This window comes from Zosterops lateralis, assembly GCF_965231275.1.
Source record: "Zosterops lateralis genome assembly, chromosome: 1".
Taxonomy (NCBI): domain Eukaryota; kingdom Metazoa; phylum Chordata; class Aves; order Passeriformes; family Zosteropidae; genus Zosterops; species Zosterops lateralis.
The window spans coordinates 64,078,264-64,103,556 of NC_139762.1; the positions used below are offsets into that span (position 1 = coordinate 64,078,264).

The 25,293-nt window shown below is 39.3% G+C and overlaps 2 protein-coding genes across 7 annotated transcripts in view; one reads left to right on the plus strand and one right to left on the minus strand.

Annotated features, from left to right (window-relative positions):
* The window catches only part of LOC310917663 (uncharacterized protein), a 133,062-nt gene that overhangs the window by 39,550 nt on the left and 68,219 nt on the right, over positions 1 to 25,293 (minus strand). For both annotated transcript variants that reach the window (XM_083876114.1, XM_083876115.1), the window contains exon 4: positions 1,812 to 1,893. In XM_083876114.1, the coding sequence (XP_083732240.1) occupies positions 1,867 to 1,893 (27 nt within the window). In that variant the 3' untranslated portion in view covers positions 1,812 to 1,866. The remainder of the gene's footprint in view (positions 1 to 1,811; positions 1,894 to 25,293) is intronic.
* The window catches only part of CAP2 (cyclase associated actin cytoskeleton regulatory protein 2), a 68,496-nt gene continuing 61,786 nt past the window's right edge, over positions 18,584 to 25,293 (plus strand). Inside the window, exons 1-2 of one of the 5 annotated variants that reach the window (XM_083876045.1) lie at positions 18,584 to 19,000; positions 24,679 to 24,788. In XM_083876045.1, coding sequence (XP_083732171.1) covers positions 24,761 to 24,788 — 28 coding nt within the window. In that variant the 5' untranslated portion in view covers positions 18,584 to 19,000; positions 24,679 to 24,760. Of the gene's footprint in view, positions 19,001 to 24,677; positions 24,789 to 25,293 lie in introns of those variants that run through there. The other 4 variants (XM_083876046.1, XM_083876042.1, XM_083876044.1 and 1 more) reach the window with 4 other exon arrangements.

The window sequence follows — 25,293 nt, forward strand, 5'->3', positions numbered from 1 at the left end:
TCAGCAATAATAAGTGGCAGTAATTCAGATGTCTTTTAAAAAGGCTCATGCTAGTATATTTTAGTATGCAGTTTTATACTCTCTCCCCCTTTCAATTCGCTCTATTGTTTTATTACTATTTATTACTATTTATGTGAGTCTATTTTCATGCCCTTCAAAACTGCTGCTTGCTCTTCCTGGACACAACAGCGTGCCTCAGGCAGCATGAAAGATATCAAGAATTTGATGCCTGATTATGGCTTTGTTGTTGTAAAATAATTATTACCTATCTTCATCCTCTTTAACTTGCTTTGCATCCTTCTCTTTGTCTGCTGTTTTTTTCTTCTCTCAGACTTCAAGCTGAGACTATGCTCTCTAACATTTTCTAGTTCATTGGAGGTCATTAGCAAACAGCTTCAGAGAAGACAGACAGCACGTTTGCTCTTTTCATGTTGCTGTATTTCAGTTTTTGATGGAACAGAAACTACCGAAAGATCTTCTGTACTCTTTTTCTCACATAAGCTCTTTGTTCCTTATGATCTATGGGAAAAAATACATACATACTGTCTCTTGCTTTCACAGCTAAAAAACAGTAGACACAGTTTCAAAGGTAAAGAACATGCTATTGTATCAGATATTGCATATGTCTTTACATCACTGATGCACACACCTCGACTAGATTCAAATATGTGATCACATAAAAGTAAACTAGAAATTATACGTATGGAAAAATGCATACAAAAATGCAGTTGCAAGTATAATGCATAAAACCTTGAAACCATGTATTTTTTAAGCTTACTTTCCAATGTCACCATGCTCTTACTACAAACTTGGTTTAGATCCTGTCACACTCTAGAAGCAGTTCATCAGACCCGTCAAGCCTGCCTACTCCTCCAGCGAGACCTCTGTAATACAAAGCCATCTAAATCTTACAGGTCTTACCCAGAATGACACATGGAGCTATCAAAATCAACTGCTATCTGTGCATTTCCTTCACAGAAATTGATGTTCCAGCAAGAGGTTTTCACGTTTAAAGTAACAGGCAGGGAAAGTCTTAATAAGGTGAGGAAATATAGAAATGACCAGTTAAAATATCGACCTAAGAGACCATAAGCAAATGAATAGTACTGTTCAGAAATACTGATTTTCTGTGGCGGAAACAACTGAGAATCAAAAGGTCAAGAAGAAGAGGCAGCAGAAAAGGACACTTGCAGATTCTGGAGAAAGATATGTGAAAACAAGAGGAACTTAGAAGAGCAGAGAGAGAAAAAACCTAAGTAATTCATTTACTGATTCAATAGTTAGCAAAATTTGCATATCCATCCCTGTTTCAGAGGCTTTGAAATTTTGTTTTTCTCCAGCTGTTTTTTCTTATCATTTTGGCATGTTTTCTCATCACATGCAGCCATTTAGCTCTCAGATGCTCTTGCTAACAGACTGCTGCACCTTTCAGCTGCTCCTAGGCCTTCTCTTTTAAATCTCCCAGCTGCCTCTCTTACCGCTCATAACACGACTGGCCTACCCGATTTTTAAAAAATTGTCTCCAGCTGCCACATTTGGTGCTCTAGATATTTTCCATTCTCTCCCCCAGAATACGGTATTTTGGAGTGTTTCTGTGGGCTGATGGGATGACAGCAGATTTCCAAAGCCTATTTCTACTCTAATAGGAATCTCATTCGAGCCCTTTTGATATTTTCATGCACCAAACTGAAATTTTTATTTTTTGCTGTTAGTGAATGCTGGGAAGCTGAGAGGAGGAGGAGGAGAGCATAGTGCTAAATCACCAAAGTGGTAAAAATACAATGATCTAGGACCAGATAAACAAATCTCACCTCTTGCTGTTCCACAGATCTCATGTATCCTGGCTCTCTCTTCTCTTACAACCTGTCAAATCTCCCACACTGTATGCGACACCTGTGGAATACAAAAGAAATTTCAGGTCATTTCAGCTTACAATTTGGAATCACTGGCCCAACAGCATCCCAAATCCTTACACTACTCCTGCAGACTGCAGCCTCTGGTACTGACATGGAAAAGGCTCTGTGTATATTTAAGAAACTTAGTTTGGTACATGTGAATCTTTTGACTTTCATGGTCAAGAAAAAACCTTTATACACAGGTTCCTCTAAACTGCATAAGATACACTTTAGACACACGTGGTGGGGATTCACATACATTCTTTTGCACTTTAGAAAGCAGGTAATGCTTTCATGTAGAATGGTTTGTAAAATTTCATCCCAAACTTTTATGGTTATAGGAAATTCTAATTGCCTCTAATTAAATCTACTCAAAATTAAATTTCAAAGATATTTGTCTTCCATTTTTTCCCACATTTGGGCAAAAGTAAAATGAAATCTGGTCATACGAGGCACTTAGAAATTATGAAATCCTAACTAGATTTTAACAACACCATTTCAATAGACATGCTTGAATGTTTAGAAAAGAATGACAATTTTAAAAACGCCAAAAATCTTATCTGCATATCATATAAGTTTCTATGTGATTCCCTCAGGGCTGTTCCTTTTTATTTAAGACCTTTTGTTATCCAGATAGAATCTCAGATTTAGCCTCAGGAGAGGCCTGGGTGAAGAATCTTCCATGCAACAGGTGCCCACTGTTCCCAGATGAGCCAGGACAAAATGTGTTGGCTTCCAGCACTTGTTTTGAAACAGGTCATGAACTCAGAGAATCCATTTATAAACATTGCACCAGGCTGCAGAACAAGGCCAAGAAAGGAACCCTCCTCTACCACTGCGGAGGAAGCATCCTCTCTTCATCTCCTTCCATTCTCCTCTCTGAAACTCATAGCACAGTGCTGGGGTTTAATTCTAACTGGAGACTATCTGGTCAAAACCAGGACACACAGGAAGAGGAAAAAGAAATTCTGTGTGCTCATTCTAAAGCTGTCAGAGGTAGAAAGGAACCATATTATGAGGCCTTGAAAAATATGAAGAGGAGCTTGCAGCTTGATTTTCAGAACCAGTTAGGTCACTACAATGGTCAGTAGAGAAGCAACCATAGAACTGGCAGGTTCAAGTAGAGGAGAGGTCAGAGGGAAGGTTTTTACAGAATCACAGACCTTTTCATACTGTCTGAAAACAGTTTCCCTCTTAAAGGGTTAAGTGGTATTCTCCACAACACAGTAGAATTATGGACAGCTCTCCAGATACCTTCAGAGAAGTTTGTGCTGGGTCTTGTAGTCTTGTTTTCAGATTAGACAGTTTTAATAAAGTTAATGCTTTTTCAAAAGTCACCTCAAAAGTCATAAGAGCTGTGAGATCTTTGCAGGACATGAGATTGTTATCAGACCTGAGAACAAAAATCCTAGGTTCCTTCCCAGTTTGGTTTTTAATGCTTGCAAAATGCTTCTCTGGTACGAAGAGAATGAATTTGCAAGTCAGCTCATGAAATAAAGGAGAACCAAATTACACAATTAACTAGGACATCACCTAGCACACATAGTTCTCCATTCCTGCCAAGTACTATCAATACTCTAAAAAGAACCCTATTAATAAGAAATGTTGTTATTTGGAATAGACAAAGTTGGGGTTGCCTGGTTCCAGAGAAACCAAATATGCTGACCATGACACAGCAGTCTGAACTTTCCACATGAGATCACTAGGTATCTTTGACAGTGAGAAATGAGAATGGGATTACATATGCAGTATACAAAACACAGAATCACTTTCTATATCTAGGCTGCATCAGGTTTAATGGCAAGAATGGGTTTAAGTACTTTGCTCCTTAAAAAAAAAAAATAGTATATACAGCCTCCTGTTCCTGTAATTAATTAGACAAGCATTAGCAAATCCTATGATTCTCTATCTTACATTTTATCAGCACTGAATACTGTAGTCTAGTGCAAAGTAGAAAAACAGAAAAAATTAAGAATCATCCCCCCAGGCTTAACTTTACTAGAGAAAAATTCTCCTAAGTCCTGCTCTGTGGTCAAGAGACAGACACATAGATCCTCTAAATTACTGTTGGAAGGATCCTCTTTCTCCTGCTTGTAAAAGGATGCAAAGGGGACTATCTCACCTAAGGTAAAGTTTGCTTCTGTAGTGTTATTTTCTCTATGTAAAAGATTTTCTGCTGATTTTTTTGTTTTTCAAATAGAAATAGAAGAAAGTGATTGCCTAACTTTGCCTCTCTGATTAGTACTGAATTAAATCCTAAAGACAGTTCCTAGAGACAATCACAAAGGCAATATAAAAACAAATTATGAATATATTGTATCAACAGCAACTCTAGTGCTAACTCATTATCAACTTGATAGACCCTTAACTATGATATAAAAAAGTGGTGTCTCCAGTACATAGTTCTTTAAAGAAAAATAAAATATCAAAGAGAAATAAAAAAATGGAAGAAACATAAAGCACCACACCTTCCATCATTGGAAACAAAGTTTTGTCTGGCAGAAAATCATTATACCCAAATTCTGTAAGTATGTAATACAATTAAATGTTCTTTTGTGAGAGCAAATGGAAGTGCACAGTGATCTCCAAGTGCTTGGTGATAACTATATTTTTGATTCAGTTGTTTTCAAATCTACTAGTAAATCTAGTGTCAGCATCTAGTTAATAGAGCTGACACGGTGGGGATGCTGCACCATGTTTACATTGCATGATATTTACTGCCATGTAGCTTTTGCAAATGAACATTTGTAATTCTCTAAAAGCCACAGACTGTAAGTTAAGAACAGATGCCACAGACTTGAATCCCTATCATCCAATACTAAAGTATGAAATAATTAACCAAATATAGTAAAAAATACCACATAATTGCATATTGAATTTCTCTCATGTATGCTGTGGAACACCAAGCATGTATGCAATACATTCACTTTATGTATACAACATGTATTTCTTAGATATTGGCTATTTTCTTTTAATCAACAAATCATTTTACTGTTGACACAAAGTTGCCTGGTTTTGCTTACACGCATACAGCCAAACATAGTTGGGTAAAAGTCAAAAGTCTTTTCTAGGTAGCCTTTTCCTCAACATTTCTACTTTGTTTTGTTGCTCAGTGTGTCAGCTGTGTTTAGTCCCTTTTGCTCACTGAGGTGTGAACACACATGCAATGCATCTGTGTGTGGACTGAGGGCCAGACAATGTGTGGAACACCAAAGATGTGCTTGCCAGGTAACCAGCACAGGTAGAATGGTACAAAGCTGCAAACACAAACACCTCAGATGACTGTGTGCATGAATTTCAAATAAACTCAGTGTCCGTGGCTGGGCCAGGATTTGTCCTTGTGTAGCTTTCACTGAGTTTGTCTTATGACATATTGTTATGGCTGTTGTTAAAAAAACCCCAAAAAAACCAAATAAAAACCCTGCTAGAAAAATACAGCTTTTTTCTTTTTTAACCATTAAAAATAGAAGGGCAGATTATACAAGTTATTTCAAAATATTTGAGCTAGAATTACTGGTCTTAATGGCCATTTCCACCTAGCCAAGGCAGTGAATAAATACAGAGTATCTATTTGTTAAATGACTTCCCTTCAACCAAAAGAAAGTAGCAGGCATTTAATGAATAAGTAATCATAGCAAACCCAAAACTTTTAAAAGATGGGCTAAGAAATTGTGAAAAGGTGTAAAAAGTTGTGGCATATAAACAAAATTATGACAGACAGTTTCATTTCTTCACAAAGCTGTATCAGAATTTCAGAACAGATCAGGGACATGCAATCAAGCCCAACATTCCCTCAATTACTGAAACAGTGATTGTATTAATTTGAGCATTATCTTATCCACTACCACTACTATCCTTCTCTTTTGGACAGCATCACGAGTGTAGTGTCAATTTGTAGAGGTAATGAAATACTTGCTGTTACAACACAGGCATGGAGCTGGTAATGGCCGATCCCACCTCATCCTGTATAATACCAACCAAAATAGCCAATGGTGCTGCCAGACTCAAAATATGTCACTATGTCCTCCTGACAACACAAAAAGACAGAGTCTCACAAATTCAAATCTTTCATCCTTCTGAAATAGATGGAACTTGATGGGAAAATGATCATAAAATTTGATTTGAGTCAATTGATCCAAGTGAATCATAAAAAACCTAAACTGCCAGCTGATGTATATTCCCCTGCCTTTTGTCATAGACAGGAACAATCTATCTTTATTCACTGCATGTACAGTTACAAAACTAATTCCAGGTGAGTGTTCTTGTGCTGAGCTGCAACACTGCAGAGCTATCTGAACCCAGACCTGTTGCAGCAGCAACAGGTATCACTGAAACTCTCAAGCTCAAGTTATTCTTATAAAGCCCAGTGCAAAGTTCAACCACTGAGCTTTTGATCCACAGGATCTGGTCCGTGACTCACACAGGAATGTGACATATTCATACTTTGCTCTAAGTACCTGGATTGAGGCTTCTGAGGTTAATAAAAACTTAGGAGAGGTAATATATTTGACTGATATCAGTCTATGATTCACTGATCCCTGTCAACACCTCAGAGCTCCCACTTCCCAGTGCCATATCTCTGTCCAGTGTCTGAATTCTAGCTCTATTAGGAAGTCTGTGTGGGCATGACTGGACAATGACCTAAAAATATTCAGTATAGAAGCCACTTTTGATTGGCATGTATTTTTGCTACACCAGTCACATAAATGAAGTTTTAAATCCTTAGCAGCATACACATTCCTAGTTTCAGATTATATTTCAGTAAAATAACTGCACGGACACTGGGTCAGATGTGCAGTGGCTATAAACCAGCAGATCTCTGAGCTTCCTGTAAGGCCTGGAGACCAATAAGAACTGAGCATCTAGCCTGAAGTGTACTAGGTAAAAATAGAGTGCCTTTCTAAAATACTAATGGAAAAAATTACTGAATTTTTCTCCAAAGATATACTGGCTGATTAATACTACCTGAACACACAGTTCTTGCCTTAAACAGGTACCCTAACCTAAGATGCAAATGAACAGAGATAAAGGAAAATTGGGGAAAATATTACACTGGAGAGATTCAATATAATGAAATGTTCAGTTTTCACAGCCTTTTCAGTATTAAGGCACATGTCTCATAAAAAGAAATTTGAAGGAAGAGGAGGAAAGATCATGCATTTGTCATGGTCCAAATTACATCTTAATTCAAAATTAAAAATCCCCATGATGCTGTCAAAGCAAAATAGCCCCCCAAGCCACCTCCAACTGTCAAAAAAATTCTATGACTTTGTTTAAAATAACTGGTAATGGCCTCTCCAGATTTTGTATCCCTAAAATGATCCCCTAAAATAAAGGAATTAAATCTCTGTGTTTAAAAGGTCATTGGCATAGGAAACAATGAGTTAACAACAATGAGGTGTCAGTAGCAGTAATGAGGTTATTTTTTGATCCCAAGCTAATCCAAACAGTTGGAAGACAATTCCCTAATGTGCCAAATAAGTTCCATCCTTCTCAACTTTGAGAGAACAAAAAACACACATGAAAATAGGAGTGAGGTTTGTACAAAAACACATCCTATGAAATGAATCTAGGAAATCATTAAAACTGTACTAAATTGGAAATAACATATCTGGAGCCACAGGATGGATTTTAAGCTCTTTCAACACTAAGTTTACTTCCATTTACTGAAATCACTCTCACTTAGTAGGAAACTTCATTCAACACACACATTGTGCCTCAGACAACACAAAGCAGTAGCTTGGCCAAGTTTCCCAACAGATCCGTGGATAACACCACAAAGCTTTCGTCACCAGAGAAAAGCAGTTGACTTGGCAAGTCTGCCTGTGGCTCGCTGACCTTTGTTGCAGAAAAGGTCACCACAGAGTCAGGTTCCTGAACTTCCCGGGGATTCTGCAGCTCTAAAGCCAGGGGTAGTTTAGACTATGGCATCATGATAGCCTAAAGAAACATGAATTAATAAACCCTGTTTTTAAATTCCCACAAAACCTTTTCAGAAGTCCAGGAGCAATCAGGAGTGATACTCATCCAGTTCTCAGTTATCACCAATGAAGACATTGCTGAAAAGCGCTGTAAGAACACACAAAAGCAGCTGCATGTAGGTGAAAGGCTGAAGGTTTCTGTTTCTGTTTCTGTCTCTGTGAGGAGCTCTAACTGTTGTCTGCCCCGAGCACAATTATGAGAGTTTAGCTTACAGTGCTATCAAGCTGGCTCTTTTTGTTACTTTAAATGCAATGAAAAACAAAATAAAAAGGCAGTGAATTTTTTTCCCCAATTATTTTCAGTGGAAGAATGGAACACTGTGATCCTTAGGCTGCAGGAATTAAGTTGTAAGACATGGCAGATTATAATTGATTTTGCTAAAGGAGCAAACAGAAACCCTTGAGTTACACAGCATTTTAAGCAAGAGAATGACAGACTGAAACAGGTTTAACACTGATGCTAGGTTAAATCTTAAATTAGGCATGTGCAAAGCCTTTCGGTTTTTCAGGGTGTGGCTCACACACGGAGTGAACAAACTCGTTTTTAAAGAGGTGACACCTCCACAATTAGAAGATTATTTTAAAGAATCAGAGAATAACTCAGATATGGAATTGTAGATGCGATTAAAAAATCATCCTATTATTATTAGTTCCAAAGGAGCAGTAGCTGCCAACACTGATGAACTTTGTGATCATTCTTCTAGATTAAATTGCTAGTAACTTTCTAAAAAGTTAATTTCTTTTCTATACTTTATATAATTTAAATCCTTATCTTTGGTTTCTATTTTTAAAGATGCATCAAATAAATGGTTTAAATAAGACAGAAGAAGCTGAATGAAACTACTCTTGCTGAAATGAAAAAGTTGCTTTTATTGGAAAAAAAGAGATAATTTAGGAGTCAGTGGATTAGATTACCTCAAGAGGTCCTGATAGATATTTTTATATATGCTCTATACCTCATAAATTATATATTTTATTATATATATTATGTATAAACTATATATTTTATTATATATAGAAATATTAATTAATATTAAATATATTTTAATTAGATGTTATGCAATTTTATGCATTGTATTTTAAGTATTCAATCATGCAAATAAAACAAAATAAAATTTAACAAAAGCTAATGTGGCTGTTTTTCTTTAAATAAAGTTACAAACCAAAGAAGTACTGGCAAAAAAAAAATAGTAAGAGGGATAAACAGATGTTTCTGTGTTCTTGATGGAGTAATTTAACAGCACAGTCTCCAGTTCAATGTGTGTAAGTGACAAGAGAGGAGCAGCAGCACTATGACTATTGGTACTCCAATTCCTTACACTAGTAGATCTCTCTATGTGTCTGTACACACACAGACACAACAAATCAGTCCCAATAGAACACTGGTTAATTTCTGTTTATCATTCTGTGTGCAATCACACCTTTCCACTAGGCTGAAGGTCATGACTTTGCATCTGGGGGGAGATGGATGTGTATTTCCAGCATCCAAAATTCCTGAAAAAGGGAGACTGCAATTGCTTTCCAGCCAAGTGTTAAGGCCAGGCTGCATCCACCGCTGCTGGATAGAAACTGAGTAGTCCTGGCCTTTGCAGGTGGAGTGTGGGAGGTGAAATCCACTGCCAGGGAATGAGGTTGCCCGGCAAGACACAAACACACTCCCACACAGCAGCTGCTACTGCTGTTCCTGTCAATAGCCCCACCTTCTGAAGGAGAGAGGCTTTTTCAAAGGTGAGCTGATTCAGCTGCACAAGGGCTTGAGGACGTTTTTACTAATTATTTTCTGAATTAGAGCTATCTTCTATTAAATAATGGTAGCTACTCAAGTGGACTTCAGCTGGAACAGGAGTGGACCCGTAAGAACTGCCACCCGCTCTCTCAAATCAATGACTAAACTTGTGCTGACTTCAATCACCCTGGAACAAACAGACCTTTAAACCTGAGGCTCTCCCTCAAGCAAAAAATGGACTAAAGCAAGTGTTTTACTCAGAAAGGCTCCAGTTTGAAATTCCAACTACTAAAACCAGCCCCTGGACACATACAGAAGCACCGCTCATCATCCATAAATTCTGTGAACTGAAATGTATTTTTGTAGATCTAAACACCTTTGAGGAGCTGAGCTTCTGCTCATCATTCTCCTCCTGGAGAGTATCAGGAAACATGAATATATAAGTGTATTTTCACCTATACTAAGGGGGTCTAACGCTTGTTATTTGTTGTCACTCAGCCAACAGTCGGAAATGTGACACTGTAACTTTTGAATTTTAGTTGAACTCTTGAAAATTAATATTTGCATTTCAGAAAATGAAAACATTAAAAAGGCTGAGATTGATGTTGTAGCACTGACATCCAAAATGACAACAGGAAAGTGGAAAATGTAACAAATATCAAAATAAGTAGTAATACTAAAACAACAATAGTAGCTTCTATTCTGCTTTCCCTCATTGAACAGTAAATTACCACAGAAGATATACATACAACCTTTAGGCTGGGGATCTGTATCACACAATAATCAGGATAATCAATCCCATATGTGCAGCACATCAGGTTCCCTACCAAATTTGTTCAGTAACACTAAAATTAACATTTTAAGGAAGATATGAATACCACAGGGATTCCTGGGAAAGCTGCACTTCAGAAATATTTAAACTTCTTAAATTTTATTACATTAATGCTGATGAAACATAACAAATACTGACAAATGACTCGGGAAAGGGATTATATGTGTTGTTCAGCACAGCTGATGATGTAGAAGAACCTGTAGTTCCAAGAATGTTAAAAGGACCATCTTATCTTTTGCTTCCCCAGAAGATTTCATTCCATTGCTCCTATGACACATTTTATTTTCTTTTTATTAAGTGATTTGCAGAACTCTCAGCAATTCACTCCCTACTGCTGCTGACCCTGAGGCCCCCAGTGTAGCCACTGACTTTGCTGATCTCTAAGGTACACAAAAGATGACAGAAGCCACAGACAAAGCACTGAACCATGTTGAGGCAGCCAACCACAGGTAAGCAGAACAGGTTTAGCTGATCGTTACAGGCTGAATGAAGCTGGTGGCTGGAAGAGGCTGACATTTCAGGACTGCTCTGCTCAGATACATGAACAACCTTTTATAAGCCACACCACAGATGAGTGCATTTAATACTGGCTTGATTATGTAAATACATTCCTCATGGCACTACCCAACTATTTGCATTAAAACCATTTAAGCTTTTATAAACACCACAACATACAGTTTTGATGCTTTAAACACACTTTACACAATCTGCAGTGCCTGTGTCTATCTTATAGTGGGGAAATGAGTTGGAGATGTCCCAGCTCAGCAGGTGGGCAGTAGAGGTAGATGCCCTCCTACAGATCAGACGGGCAAGATAGACCTGAACTTCACTGGGATGCAGAACGGTCTCTTGCTAATCTGATGTGCGCATCAAATAAACAGCAGTAATCAAATAACAAACATCTGTAGGCCACAGATTGTCTGTGAAGGTGCTTCTAGGTTTTTTCCTTTGCATCTAAACTATTTATATTTCAACCTAATGGGATATATAGGAACTTGAATTAAAAGTTCTTTTATCAACTATTTGTTTCACAAGTATTATAAATTGCATTCTATTCACAGTTTAATTTATATTGTATTCTAAGTATTTCTTTTTCCCCTTCGAAACCTACGTATATTGTTAGCCTCATTAGCTCAAGGTTAAATATCAAATCTTCATCATATTTATCTTTCATGCTCCTTTTTTCATACTCTGTGATAAGTCAGTTATAATAGTGAAAATCTGTGTATAACCAATAGTATTGTTCCAGAGGTACTGATACAACTGAATCAGAATCAAAACTGAACTCCTTATTTATACCAAGGTTTTATATATTTTTAATGTTCATGGTCTGATTCATAAATCAGCCTTAGAGTGTTGTTTTCCTTTCTTTTCCTTTATGAAGATACAAGAATGGCACATTTGATGAGGGATTAAAAGAGAACTCCAAGATAAATTATTCATGAGAGCAAACAATATTCTTTTCTGAAGAAAATGATAGCTTTCAGAAACACAGTGCAGTATATGCAGAGCCTTTGTAAATACAGGGAAACAAGAAAATAAGAATGAAATAAATGATTGGGTTTGAAACAAAAATATTATTTCTGATACCTAAATGATTGGCCTACATTTATTCAAGGAAAACATTAATTCAGACATGTAGGGTGAAATGCTGACCCTGTCAGCCAGAAACAAAACACTCACTAACTTGAGGAAAACCAGGATTTCATCTCATCAGTGTGAAGTATTTATAGTTCCTCCAATCCATTTTAGATATTATAATTAAGTATGTTTGTTACTATTCTTTATGTTTTGTTACTTTACTTTGCTCCTCCTCCCTTTTTGAGAAATAAAGAAAAAAAATTAAAAGGAAGGTAATGTGGCTATTTGAACAAGATGATCATTTGTAAGTCCTTTCCAAGTGAAATATTCTAGTCTAGTCTAGTCAAGTCTATTCTGTTCCTTGTCTTGATTAATTCTAAAACCTTTTTTTGCTTTGTATTTCCAAAGTAAAACTTTCTTTATTCAACAGAGGAAATCCTTCTGCCACAGATGTATGAGGAAATAATGTATCGAGAAGGACAGATTTCAGAAAAGGGGTCTAGCCTTGAAAAGCTCTCGAAATTTTGTTAAATAAAAAGATGCCACTCCATTTGCCATGAAGAATATAAAAAATAGAGTAAATGACTCTGCTAGGCTCTGTGCTGTTGCACCTGATGAGCTCTTCATCCCTAATCTAGGTAGTCGTAAATTGCAAAATAATAATTTAGGCTTACAAAACTGCCTAACTGTACTGTACACCTAGGGATCCTTGCCAGCAATGTCATTTTGCAGGAGGATATAAAACTGAGATATCTTGACTCTTCAAGTTCTTGGTTGAGGGAGAGGTTGAAAGAACAGGAGGAAATTCATATTGCTGTCACACCTGGCATTCTGCATGGGAAAAGCACAAATCACCTCAGATTCTTTTAAGAACTAGGTAAAATATTTCAAAGACTCACAGTCAAAACTCATGGGTTTGCCCCCTCTCTATTAGGGCAGTAAGTGTATTTAGAGAAGATACCTGTCAACAGCTAAATGGGTTCTTACAGGAGAAGACCAAGCACGCTGACTATGTTGAGGTAAAGGTCTTTATTTACTGACTGAGTGAATTGATCTAACAGGGACTAAGTGCTTTTCTTGCTTTCCCCTCATCCACATAGTGCCAAGGAGCTTGGAGATGGAAAAAACCAACTAGGTACAGCATTGGGAGAAGGGGGCAGCAAATGGCACCTGGTAGCTTATTAACTGTTGTGGAAGAACAGAGGAATTCTGTCTCTAACAGGCTTTTTCTTTGACTTACCCAGCCTGTAATGACCACAACTGGGGTTACACTACTTAGGAACCACTGTTTAAATAAGGGCACAGTCTATTTAAATGCTTGGAAGAACACTACATTTATATGTTTCACAATACACATTGGTTATCTGCCCACATTGCTATTTGATTATATCCTACAAAGTGTTCTCTGTAAAAAAATCTTATCAAGTTATCAATTCATGTGATTTTACCACAGATTTTGCACAATTAGGTGTTTTCTTTAAAGCACCATTCCCTAGAATCAGGTGATTTTGTATTTTAAACAAACAAAAAAAGTTTCTAGCCTAGTGGTTTGCACAGTAAACCTTGAATTCGTTAACAAAAAGAATCTCAAATATCCCCAGCTTTTCAGGAAAAAAAAATCTTATTTTCTGGATTACTGGATTTTTCAGTACCTATGCTGCACCAGCTGTCAGGGTTTTCCTATGCAAAAAGAATTTGGTCTCAGGGAATCATTTGTAAATCTGCCCAGAAAAAAAGTTTAGACCTGACTCTATGCTTTCTACCTCTAGGAGACGGAAAAAAATAAACAAACTGCAACCTGGATTTACCAGGTAAAAAAAAGGAAGTCATGTCAGAACCTCCTCAGCAATAAGCAAAAATTACTTTGCCTGGTCACTAAATGAGGGATTTTTAACTGCCAGTAGTACATGAAGAAGACTGATGCATTTTACTGATGATCCAGACACAGCAAGTCTTGACAAGCTCTGATGATGACAGTGATGCCATCATACACACGGTGGTGAAAAAACCACAGCAGCAGACAAGGAAGAAAATGTCCCCTACTAAGAAAAAAATGCAGCCCCAAGAAGACACAGCTTAAAACACCAGACTTCCATGCCTGACCCAATTGCACATTCTGAAAGCGACTGTAGCTTCAGGGATGGTGGAACACTTGGAATGAGAAGCTGTGGCATGAAGATGACAACGAAACACTTTATTTAGTTTTGTTTGGGTACACTTGCATTTTCCTCCATTGCAGATGGATTACAAAGCACTGCAAAGACTAGGTTGAGAGCATGGACATTTAACCAGCAGCAATTATCCTACTGAGATGCTTCACAGCTCACACGTGGGTCTGGAACAGTGAGCCAGCATAGTGGTAAAGTTGTCCTGAAACTCTACCAAAGCAAAACGGTGCATTCAACTCCTAAGCTGGAAGCAGTACCTTGCTTTGTTTAGTTGTACTGGGCCTTCACTAGATAACACTGCCAGTCTCTCTTAAGGAATCCTCTGCATCCCAGATTGAAAGGAAGGTGAAAACAGAACCAGGAAGCTTAAACAGAAATGCTAGGATTCTAAAATGGGAAAACTAACACTGACCAATGAGTAAGACTTTGTTATTCCTTTTGACTACTGCTTCCATAGGTTTGATACACAACAAGAGCATTCAAGGTGGCACAATAACACTACACTCATATACTTGGAAGATTTGCTCAGTCAAATCATCCTCACTAAAAGTTCCTTGCAAATTTCTGCATGTAATTAAACAAAACCCACAAAACTTCACTTGAAATCCATATTGAAATGCAGCAGTGTATAAAACATTGTTTAGCAAGAACACAACACAAGCCTGTATCCCATGATCATCAAAAGACAGGGCAGTGTAAATACTTAGCAGAGCTGAGGCCCAAGCCTACCATATCCACTGAAGAGCCTTCCCAAAATCTCTGCAGAACTGAATTAAACCACAAACCCACCATTAGTAAAAGCAGTCACAAACACCAGTATTTGTGAGATCAGAACAATTTCCCCTTGGATTCAGCAAAGCCCTTAAATGTATACTGAATTATAAACAAGTAAGTAATTCCATCCCTGTGTGACAAGCTGCTTAAATACAATGGGAATGCTTAAGTGCTCTGCTACCCGGGGATGCCATTACTCACATACTTAATGATAAGCGCGTGCTTATTACTTAACTTTCTATGTTGCGATGCCTAAAAAGAAGCATGCAACAAATTAATGTACAATTATGAGAGCCCACACCCCCAGAGCTTACTGCATAAAAAAGAATACAGTGAAGAGATTAAAAAAGCAGTAGAGTGACAGCTATGAAATTAAATGTAATTTGAATCTGCCTGCATATTTTACAGGTGAACAGTTTGAGTGATGACAGATTTCACTCCAGTTTGAAAGAGGAAAACCAGTCCACTTCTCTGGCAGAATCTTCCCTTTATTTTTTTCCTGGCTGTTTTGACACTTGATCTGTGCAAGATAACCACAAAGGGCTCTTCACAGATCCATTTTGTTAATTAGCTATATGCTGTTTTTTCAAATTCTGTAGACTAAACAGCAGATTTGGTAAGCAAAAGCCATCTTGACATGTCCTGAATTCACTCCAATATTATTTAAGCAGATCTAGCAAATACACTACCAAGATTTGCACATGATATTCCAATTTCTTTTCACATCAGTAAGTGCTTCTGCAATCTTTAATCCATATTTTCTGCAATGCCCCAGCAAAGATAGACTGCATGAAATCAAGGCAATGAGCAACAATATTTGAGGTTTTCTCCAGACTCATCTAAGAATCATTCAGGTGCAACTTTTGATCAATTGAGAAATTTTACAATCATACACATTGAAAGTCCATTTTCAACACAGACTAGGAAAGTAAGAATTAACATTTTTAAGTCTTCTTCTGTGAAAAAAAAAATACATATGCAAATAAAAGATGCACCAGAGTATTTTCTTTTAACTAGGTTACAATGCTGTCATTCTACAGAGATCTTGATAGCCTGTATCTACGACTTCTGATGTGTACTTTGGGATCCCTGCACAACTTTAGAAATACACTCTTCTATAAAAGGGAATAAAACATGCCAGCCTTGGCACAGATTGTCTGCAGCAAGAAAGTTAGTAAGTAAAATGAAAAAAAAAAAGAATCATAAAGTTATATTAAATCAAATCCACTAGACCCCATGAGCAACTACATTTTAACTGGGAAACCTCCTGCAACAGGGCTATTACTGCACCTCTTGCTTAAGAAGAGCTCCTCAAAATTTCAAAAGGACTGTGGCCTAAGTTAGAATTTTAAGGCTTTTTTGGGATGTTTTGATCCAGAAGTTGGTGACCCTATCTGCACTAAAAAAAGTACACACACAAAAATCTTTAACTGTTAATGCTGATATACAAGCATCAATATGTTTTCTGTATATCTGAATGTATTGCTAGACTAAGGCAAACTGGCCAGCCCCAAGGCCTGATGTTCCAGTCATTCCTTGCTCTGTTTCACTTGATACCAATTCCAATACCACTTTCAAAGCTAATTCTTTAATGCTATCCAAACCTTTTTCCTGATGGGAGAGAACAAATGCATGTCATCTAGTCAATTTTTTTGCACATATAATATTTTGCAAAGTCCAAAATTTGAATATCTCTCATTTCTTTCTTCTCTTTAGGGGGATGTTGCTCAGGCTGAATTGAAAATGATGAAGTTCTTTAATAGAACTGCCCTTTCAGATTACCTTTATTTATTACAGAAACTGCAAGGCTTTCTTTCTTCTCTAGCATTTTCAGGCACTACATCTTTTATCTTTGCTTGCCATTGGGTTTCCTGCCTTTCATGAGGTCACTTTACAGTTACTGAATCTCCCTTTTTTCTCTTCTTACTAAATTTATTACTTCTTGTTGTTGCTTTTACCTTAGACTAAGCCTTTTAGGTTTGCCAAAATTCTCCTTGGGGTAAGAAGAAATAACTTGACTGTTTTGTGAAGAAAGCACTGGAAGACAGGAGCGAAGATGGATAACAGACATGTTTTAAACATGTAGGGCATCTAGTGGTTTGGTAGCCTCATAAAACTTTCCATAGAAAAGAAATGCCTCATGGTTTCTCCTTCTTTTCTGTATGCCCATTATGTAAGAGGATGATGTGAAGTGCTCAACTGAGCTCTTAGAATAAGAGCTTATAAAACTTTTCATCACTTAACTACAATACATTTCCTCAAATTAAACTGACATTCTACAGAAACTCTATTGCATTTATCATCCTAAACTTTCAACTTATGATGCTGACACTGCTCAAGTCTTGAGATTTGTTTTTTCTCTGAGTTGTAGGAAATACAGACCTGGAGCTTTACTCTAAGTGTAGTAGTTTCACTGTTTCTTAATCCTTTTGGGTTTTCCTTCCAGAAGGAGATCTTCTGGGCTCGTTTCTCATTTCTTTTGAGTAGTTTCTGTGTTCTGTGCATTTTTTCAATCAGGTCTTCGATTCCATACTACCTTTACCCTTTTGGAAGGTTTGGCAAGACCCTCTGGTTTAAAACATGTGCTGTTCTTGTTGATTTCATCTGGCTGCTTGTACATGCCAAGGAGAACCAGTTCATTTCACTTCATACAGGAAAGTTCGCCAGTGATTTTTTTGCAATTTCCAATGCCAATTACATTGTCTGCACTACTGAGTTTGGACCCCAGACAGATCTTTGCAGTCTGCTTGCTTTTGCTTAATGCCGACTTTAGGCATGTGAGGTCTGTGAGCTGCTATTAACCATGGCATTCTTGTTAAAATATGACTTTCCTCAGCCCACATTTAACTACTGCACAATTAAAACAAATCCTTATGTTCTATGTTTTATAGTGGTGTTGTCAGGCCATCAGAAATGAAGCATAAAGTCTTCTAAAATAAGCTATATATTTGATAGAAAAAATGTGCTACCAGTTTTCACATGACCACATGGTCGACTTGGAGAATATATTGACTTGAAAAATATATGTGGTCTTTTTTATTATCACCAACTAATGTTTGGTGTTTTTTTCCATTCAAACAGCAAACTGTTTGTCTAGAGGCTGTGAATTCATGGTCTTCTCCCAAGACTTCCTTGCAGAAAGCCAACTCATTTGATAGGAGCACACGAAGCAGATTTCAGGTGAATGTCTCTTGGGACCACGTGGTGACAAGCAGCAGAACACTCGTGCCTTACATCTGGCATGGGGTATGGAGTGGTGCAAAGCCCGGAGAGCCTGACAAATGAGCCCTAAGCACATGGGTTTGCCCACTGGAAGTCCTAATTTCACGGCCACACTGAATGGAGGGAGCAGCCCCACCGTGGCCCAGCTACAGCTGTGGTCAGGCTGGCACAGTTTAGTCCAGCCCAGAGTAGGCAATGCAGTATTCAGGGGTCCGTGAGGCCGCCCTGGACCTTCCCTGCCATGGGAGCTGAGGGGTCTGATGGGCCCCACTCTTCTTTCCCACTGTGGACCGGGCCAGTGTCTCGTGGGGTGCTCAATTCCAGCCCTCTCAGGCTGTGCCTGATGGGCAAAAGCAGGGCCACCACCTCAGCGCCCATGGGTGTCCCTCACCCCGGGCTGCCTGCGCTCTCCCGGCTCCTCCGTGATGCTCCACCGCTGCCATTCCCCGGCTGACTCCCAGCCGCCGCCGTGAGACACATCTCCCTCTCTCTCCCTCTACCTCTCTCTCCATTCTCACACTCCACCCACTTTTTGCTTTCTTTCTCCATCTCTGCCACCGTCTCTCTCCCTTTCTGGACTTGTCTTTATTTGGAACTCCCGGAAGCCGCCGGGCACTGCTCTCGCTGCCCGCCCGGGCAGCTGATGTGACTGACTGACACCGGCTCCCGCTGAGGAGGAGGAGGAGGAGGAGGAGGAGGAGGAAGAGGAGGAGGAAGGAGAGCAGCGGCGAGGCGAGGGAAGGGGGGAGCGAGTGACCGGCCGCGGATTTTCATTGCAGAGAGGAGGGGGGAAAGAAAGCCGACGCGGGTCATCAGCACAGGTAACTCAAGAGCGGCGGCGGCGGCGGCGGGAGGGGCGGGATGGCGGGGGCGGCCCGACCCCCCTGGCCCGGCAGGCGCGGCCCCGGTGGCGGCGGCAGGAGCAGCCCAGCGGACATCTTGGGCATGGATGGGGGACAGTGGTGAGGGGACGGCTCCGGGCTCGGCCGGGGGCGGCAGAGTTACTCCTTGTGCGGGCAGTGCTCCGGAGCGATCTGGGTCAGGGACCCATGACTTCCCTCCTGTCACCTGCGCCGGGCCGCGCACGGAAAACCTCCCCCTCCCTGCCCCCTCCCTTCCCCCTCCCTTCCCCCGGGTGATAAGTGGGAAGGGAGTAATCTGGGCTGGGAGCGGGGAGACCCGAGCTATATACCGCGGCATGCGAGGGATCCTCTGTGGGGCCGAAGCCCGATTTCGTCCGCCGAGCCCCCTCAGCGCCGGGAGCGGCTTTGGGCCGTGCCCCCGCCCCGGGTCATTAAAAATGCCCTCGGCTTGTTTGTGCAGAACCGGCTGTCAAGCCGTGCCGGTCCTGAACTCTCCTCATCAGCGTAAGATGATCTGGTTGTGAGGCGGGCGGCTGTGGGGCCGGTGGGAAGCGGGGCGCCGAGCCCTGGGATCCCCCGCCCTTGGAGCCGGCGGTGTGCCTGTGGTGCAGGTGCCAGAAGAGCCTACAGGGTTAGCCCGGGAGAAAGGGTTAAATAGCATCTTAGGGTGCATTAAAGAAGGCATAATATATATACCTTTATATAAAAATATATAAAGGATAGTTCAAATCCAGGGTGGCTTTCAGAGGGGGCAGGAGGAAGGCAGAAATGAAGCCGAGGTCCTGCATTTTGCAGTAACTTGACATCAGGAGCGCTCCCCCAGAGCAGCCAGCACAAAGCCGAGGAGAACTTGTCCTGACCTCACCTAAAAATGTGCAATCTGTCCTTTGCTTTGGTGATTGCTGTAGATTTGTATCCTGGCATTACAGCATCAACAGTGAGGATTTTTATCAAGTACAATTCAGATTTTGTAATGTGTAGGGGAAGTCTTAAAAACAAAGACCATCTGGGGAGGAAAGCATTCTTTATATACTCTACCTAAATGTATTTGTTTCTGAGTGATGGAAAATGTCAGAAAAAACCCCTACACAAAGGCCAGTCCATTAGGAAATAGTTGGGAGGGATCTGTTTAGCAGGGGGCCTGAGTGGGATAAACGTGCAGATTTTATCAATTTGTTTCTAAACCAGGCAAAAGTGGCAGTGGTTTATGGACTACCATGTTTCATTGTTTTGTGAAATCGTAATCACAAAACTTGTCCTACTTCAGAAATGTAACTTTAAAAATTATTTAGAATAGTAAAGTGGTAGATGGAATGAGTTGGAACTCAATACATTACTCTCAAATCTGGCCTTGCTGGGACTCAGATACCCTAATTTTTATGCAAATTTTATCCTAGCATTTCCTTTTAATTACTTATTATGCAAATGATAATAAACTTTTTTCTGGCTTTATGCATTTTCAGCACCAGGATTTCATAAGACTCGCTCTTTTTTGAGCAAGTTTGTACAAGAACAAAGGCAATCCATCTTCTGTGACAAAGCCAGGCACATACAACAATATGGTCTCTTTGGTCTTGGGCTTAGCAAAAACTCAAGTCTTCTGAATACTCCTATGATTCCTTTGTGCCTTCCCCCTTGAATGCTGCTCAGATGTGGAAGGTGGGCAGGCACAACTCCAAACTTAATGAATAAAATATGTTTTTGTCAATTAAATAAAAATGAAGAGGATGTGCATTATTTACTGTTATGGTAGAACCAACCTCTGACATGTTTTCCTTATTCTTTGTCAGCTGTGGCTCTCACTTCAGTGGAGAAAAGTGCTTCTTAGTATACCATAAGGAGCAAGGGTACTAAGATTACACGTATTAAATTCCCTCCATCATTAGATTTTCTGATCCCCCTGTATAATTTCTATTAACCATGCAAAATACATTGGGCACCCTAAGTTTAAAAAAAAAAAAAAAGTAATTGAAATTCACCCAGGTCCAAAATTCATGATAATCTGATTTAGCAGGTACAAGAAAAGTAGGGAGTAAGGAGAGCTGGAAACCAGACAGTTTGTATTCAGCTCTCAGCCTCAATTTGCAACATCACCTGGACAAAAAAACCCTGTGCTTTAATCTATGGCCTGTCAATGGCAGTAAAGTTGCAATTGGTTTGAACTCCAGGGAGAGAAATTATGAACAGCCAAATACATTAGAGAATATTCTTAGTGGTTCTGCACGAGTTCTAACATCACGTGCAACAGCAGCAAAGTCAATAGCTGCAGTTGCTGCCTACTGGAACATCTGACTACATGAAAGAACATTCTTTGCTTATTGTGCTTAGTGGGGCAAACCCAAAGAAACGCCTATGATAAATAAGGCATACATTTTTACACTTATTCTTCTGCTTTATTATGAACTGGTTAAAGGATTTTGGTTGATGGAGTACCCCTGATATATATAAATAATTCCTTTTTTCTAAAACTCCAAGTGCATCTTTTGCAGTAGAGGGGACAATTGGGAACTTACCATGTTTGTGTGGTACAGGGTCCACTCCAGTTGCTTACATAATACAAAATACTCCAAACTCTGAAGACTCAGCTCTTCTGAATGTCACTGCTAAGAACTGCACCAGAATAGCAGCACCTTTATTAAGCACTGTATGCTGGAGTGACAAAAGCGTGTATGAGCACAGCTGCATCTGTGGCAATGATTATGCTGATTCAGATACTTCATCAAGAGTCGGGAGTTTGGGGCTTCTTAAATCTCTGTGACCTCTGTCACCATTTAGCAAGGCTTTATGGCATAGACACCACTACTGTCTATACACATACTGCCTACTGCTGTCTTAATTTTACCTGTGTACTTAAGATATTCTGACTGTCAATTCAGGGACTTTTTGTTATTTAAAAGGCCCCATTGGGACTACTTTCCCGAGTATATGCTAACGGGAATTGCTTTGTCTGACCCACAGTTTTTCAGAGAACAAGCCAAGGAGGTTGCTTGTAGAATTGCAAATACCAGTATTAGTATGCTCAGAATTAAAGCCTTAATGCTTTTGTAGCCTGTATTAAAAAAGCAAACAGGCAAATGCTCAGTTACATAATTAAATAGTGGCACATTTTTTCCAAGAAGATCTGCTCAGATCCTAAGCTTTACGCTGTTTCGTATTAACTTAAATATTTAATTAATTGCTCTTTGGAAGGAATGCAAAGAATCATTTACATTTCTGTGTGTAATCTGTTGTCTGGAAACAGCAGACTAATTCACCTAACAGCTCTGGGTTCTCTAAAGCAACAGCCATCCTCAAAAAGGCTAACTTTTACAAGCCTTTAGGGCAGGTCCAGTTTGATTTCTCTGGGTTTTGCAAGACCTCACACTGAAATAGAGGAGGGATAAATAGTTAAATGTCTGAGATCTTGCATGTGAGCAGGTTGCATGGATTATCATTAAAGCTTAGGACCTCTTAAGTAGTAACCAGGTTATATCAGGAAATAGAAAGGTCTTTTTTAGTAGCAAGTGGCCCATTTCATCCTGAAGCAGAAGCAGAGGCACAAATTGCAATGCTAGCAGTATTGCAAAGTCAGTAGGATGAATTTTAGAATGGGAGATGCATGAGCACCTTGAGTTTTTGTGACCAGTTAAGATCCCAGTTGAGCTACAGAGCAGAGGGAGGACTCAAATGGCAGAAAGTTTGCTTAAGCCCTCCTGGCTGCTGCTGTGCTGGAGGAAAAGCCACTGGCTGCAGGCTGAGTGGAGTAGCCACGATGAGCCTGAGACCATCAGACACAGATTGCAGCAGGATATTCTGGTAAGAGCAGGAACACTTGCAAACTTGGCCGAAATCAAGCCCAACTATTCAGCCTTCAGCATAATATGGATATGCATGAGAAGAAGGGTGTGGAAGCCTTGTGAAAGGCCACCAGCACAGCAGACAAAACTGCTACAAACCTTGGTACTGAATAACTCTAATCTTGTCTTTTCTTCAGAAGTAATTTAACAGTTTCTGTTTTTAGAGCTTGCAATACTTTTCACTTAGTTTTAACTTCCTCCTTTGTTTTTTTACCTTTCACATCCCAGAAGTACTAAAACATTTGTACTTTGTGGAATTTACCCATTCAGAGAGTTCAAATTAAATTTGTTTGGAACCATAGCATAAAGGATCTTACTGTTCAGTTATTATGAACTGAACTGAAGCACTTGAATAAAATCAATGCCTGCATGAAGTATTTTCTCAGTTCAGCAAGGCAGTCTGCTTACATACAGTAATTGGACTTGTGACAGGTAATTAAATGGCTTGTAAGGCCTTTAGGATGCTTGATTACATGAAGAGCCCCACACTAATATATAGTAAATGAGGTGGCTAAGAACACTGCATTTCTGTTGATTGGAGAGATACTAAAACTCATACACTTCATTGGAGGGAGAGAAGAAAATAAAACCAAGACAAAAGACTATGAGCAGTGGTGACATGAAAAGGGAGCATAAAAGGAATAGGAGAATGTACTTAGAAACTGGGTTGCCTTGGTTATTTTAAGTCAATCATGCTTAAACAGACTGTCAAGTCTTGACTGCTTCAGTATATCATTAAATAATGAACTCGCTCTTTGTGATCACTAAATTCATGACAGTCAAAATTATTCAGCAAGGGATAGAAGCTCTTCACAGAACATCCAGATAATTAGAAGGTGAACTGATACTCCAGGAGATACTAAGCACATACATGAACACATGACATATTTTGAAAAATTCATATTAAATTATCAGAGGCCTAACTGCAGTCCATGTTATTATTACATTGACTTGTAGACATACAGCTTCATGTGTCCAGTTCCTCATCCGTATTATGGGACTAAACTGGGATGTGATAAGAAATCTAAAATGCATCAAGAATCTTAAGGGTTTTTGTCAAAATAGAGACTGTTTTACAAAGCAAGTTTTACAATTTTTCTGAACAATGGGATGAAAAAGGTCTCTATTCTTTTTCAAGATGTTTTTGTAGACAGCAGCCTGATCACTAGGAGAGGGAGAGAAGCAGAGCAGGAGCCAGAATGCAAACAGAAAAGTATGCTTTGTGGTACCAACAGCATAAGGGCAGACAAAGGAAAGCACTTGGGTTAAATGGAAGAGGTTCAACATTAACCTACTTTTACCTCTTCTATGTAAATTTTTTTGGCTTATAAAAAATAGCCCTTTAAACACATAGAGTTATGCCAAAGAAAGAAGTCCACACACAAGGTAATTGATGTGGCACACTCATGCACATCCATAAGGGACTCATTCATTGCATATCAGTGGGTTTAATACCCACATTGAGCTACAGACAGAAATAATTCATGATGAGTATACTAGAGTCAGTCAAAATTTCAGGTCAACTTAATAGTCAAAATGGCACATCCACCCACAAAAAGCAGAAGTCATACAGAAATTTTTTGTCTTTTTGCTATTTCAGGTATAACTGTCCATCTTAACAAAAAAAAAAGTAGAAACTAATACTCTTTAATATACAAAACTATCTATTTTAACTATCTTTAAAAATAAAATAATTATTTATACTTAAAATTAATTGTTCTCACATGAGCTTGTAGTAGATCTAGAGGCAAAGCAATTAAAAGGCTCTGATTTGAAACTCAAATCATTCTTCTCACACAGGGCCTTACTGAGAGGTCTTCTGGTTTAATCCAAATTGACATCAGCTTAAGAAGACTCTGTTTACATTCCTCCCCTAGAGCTAATGGAAAACAAAACACACACCATACAAGGTAATGTTCCCATTGGTCTACCAACACATACTTTTCTTCTCATCACTGTTCCCTTTGCATTCTCCAACCAGAATCTTTTATGATAGCAACCCAAAGAGTTTCAGGTGCTCCTCCTTACCACTCAGCCACTAGTGAGCTGCTTCTGAGCTCTGTCTGGGAATGAGTAACTCCTGAGACCCCAGGCCAGTGGATTTTTATTGTCTGAACAAGAATGGGGTACAGCAGGATTTTGGGTCTCAAGCCAACGGCAGCAAAGAGACTGCCTACTCAACACAGCTTGGATTTGTAGGTATTTGAATGATGATATAGGAAAAAGAGCCATCTCAGACCCAGGCTGGCTGTGTTTTTGTCAGAAATGAAGTGCTGTAAGATGCTTTTGTAATTTGAGGGGATGTTCAGGAATGCATTTCTCCTCCCTTGAAGTATGTTGACATATATTACACAGAGGAACTCTCAGAGGACACAGTGCTTTGGATTTATAAAATGTTCATGACTGGCTCTCTGA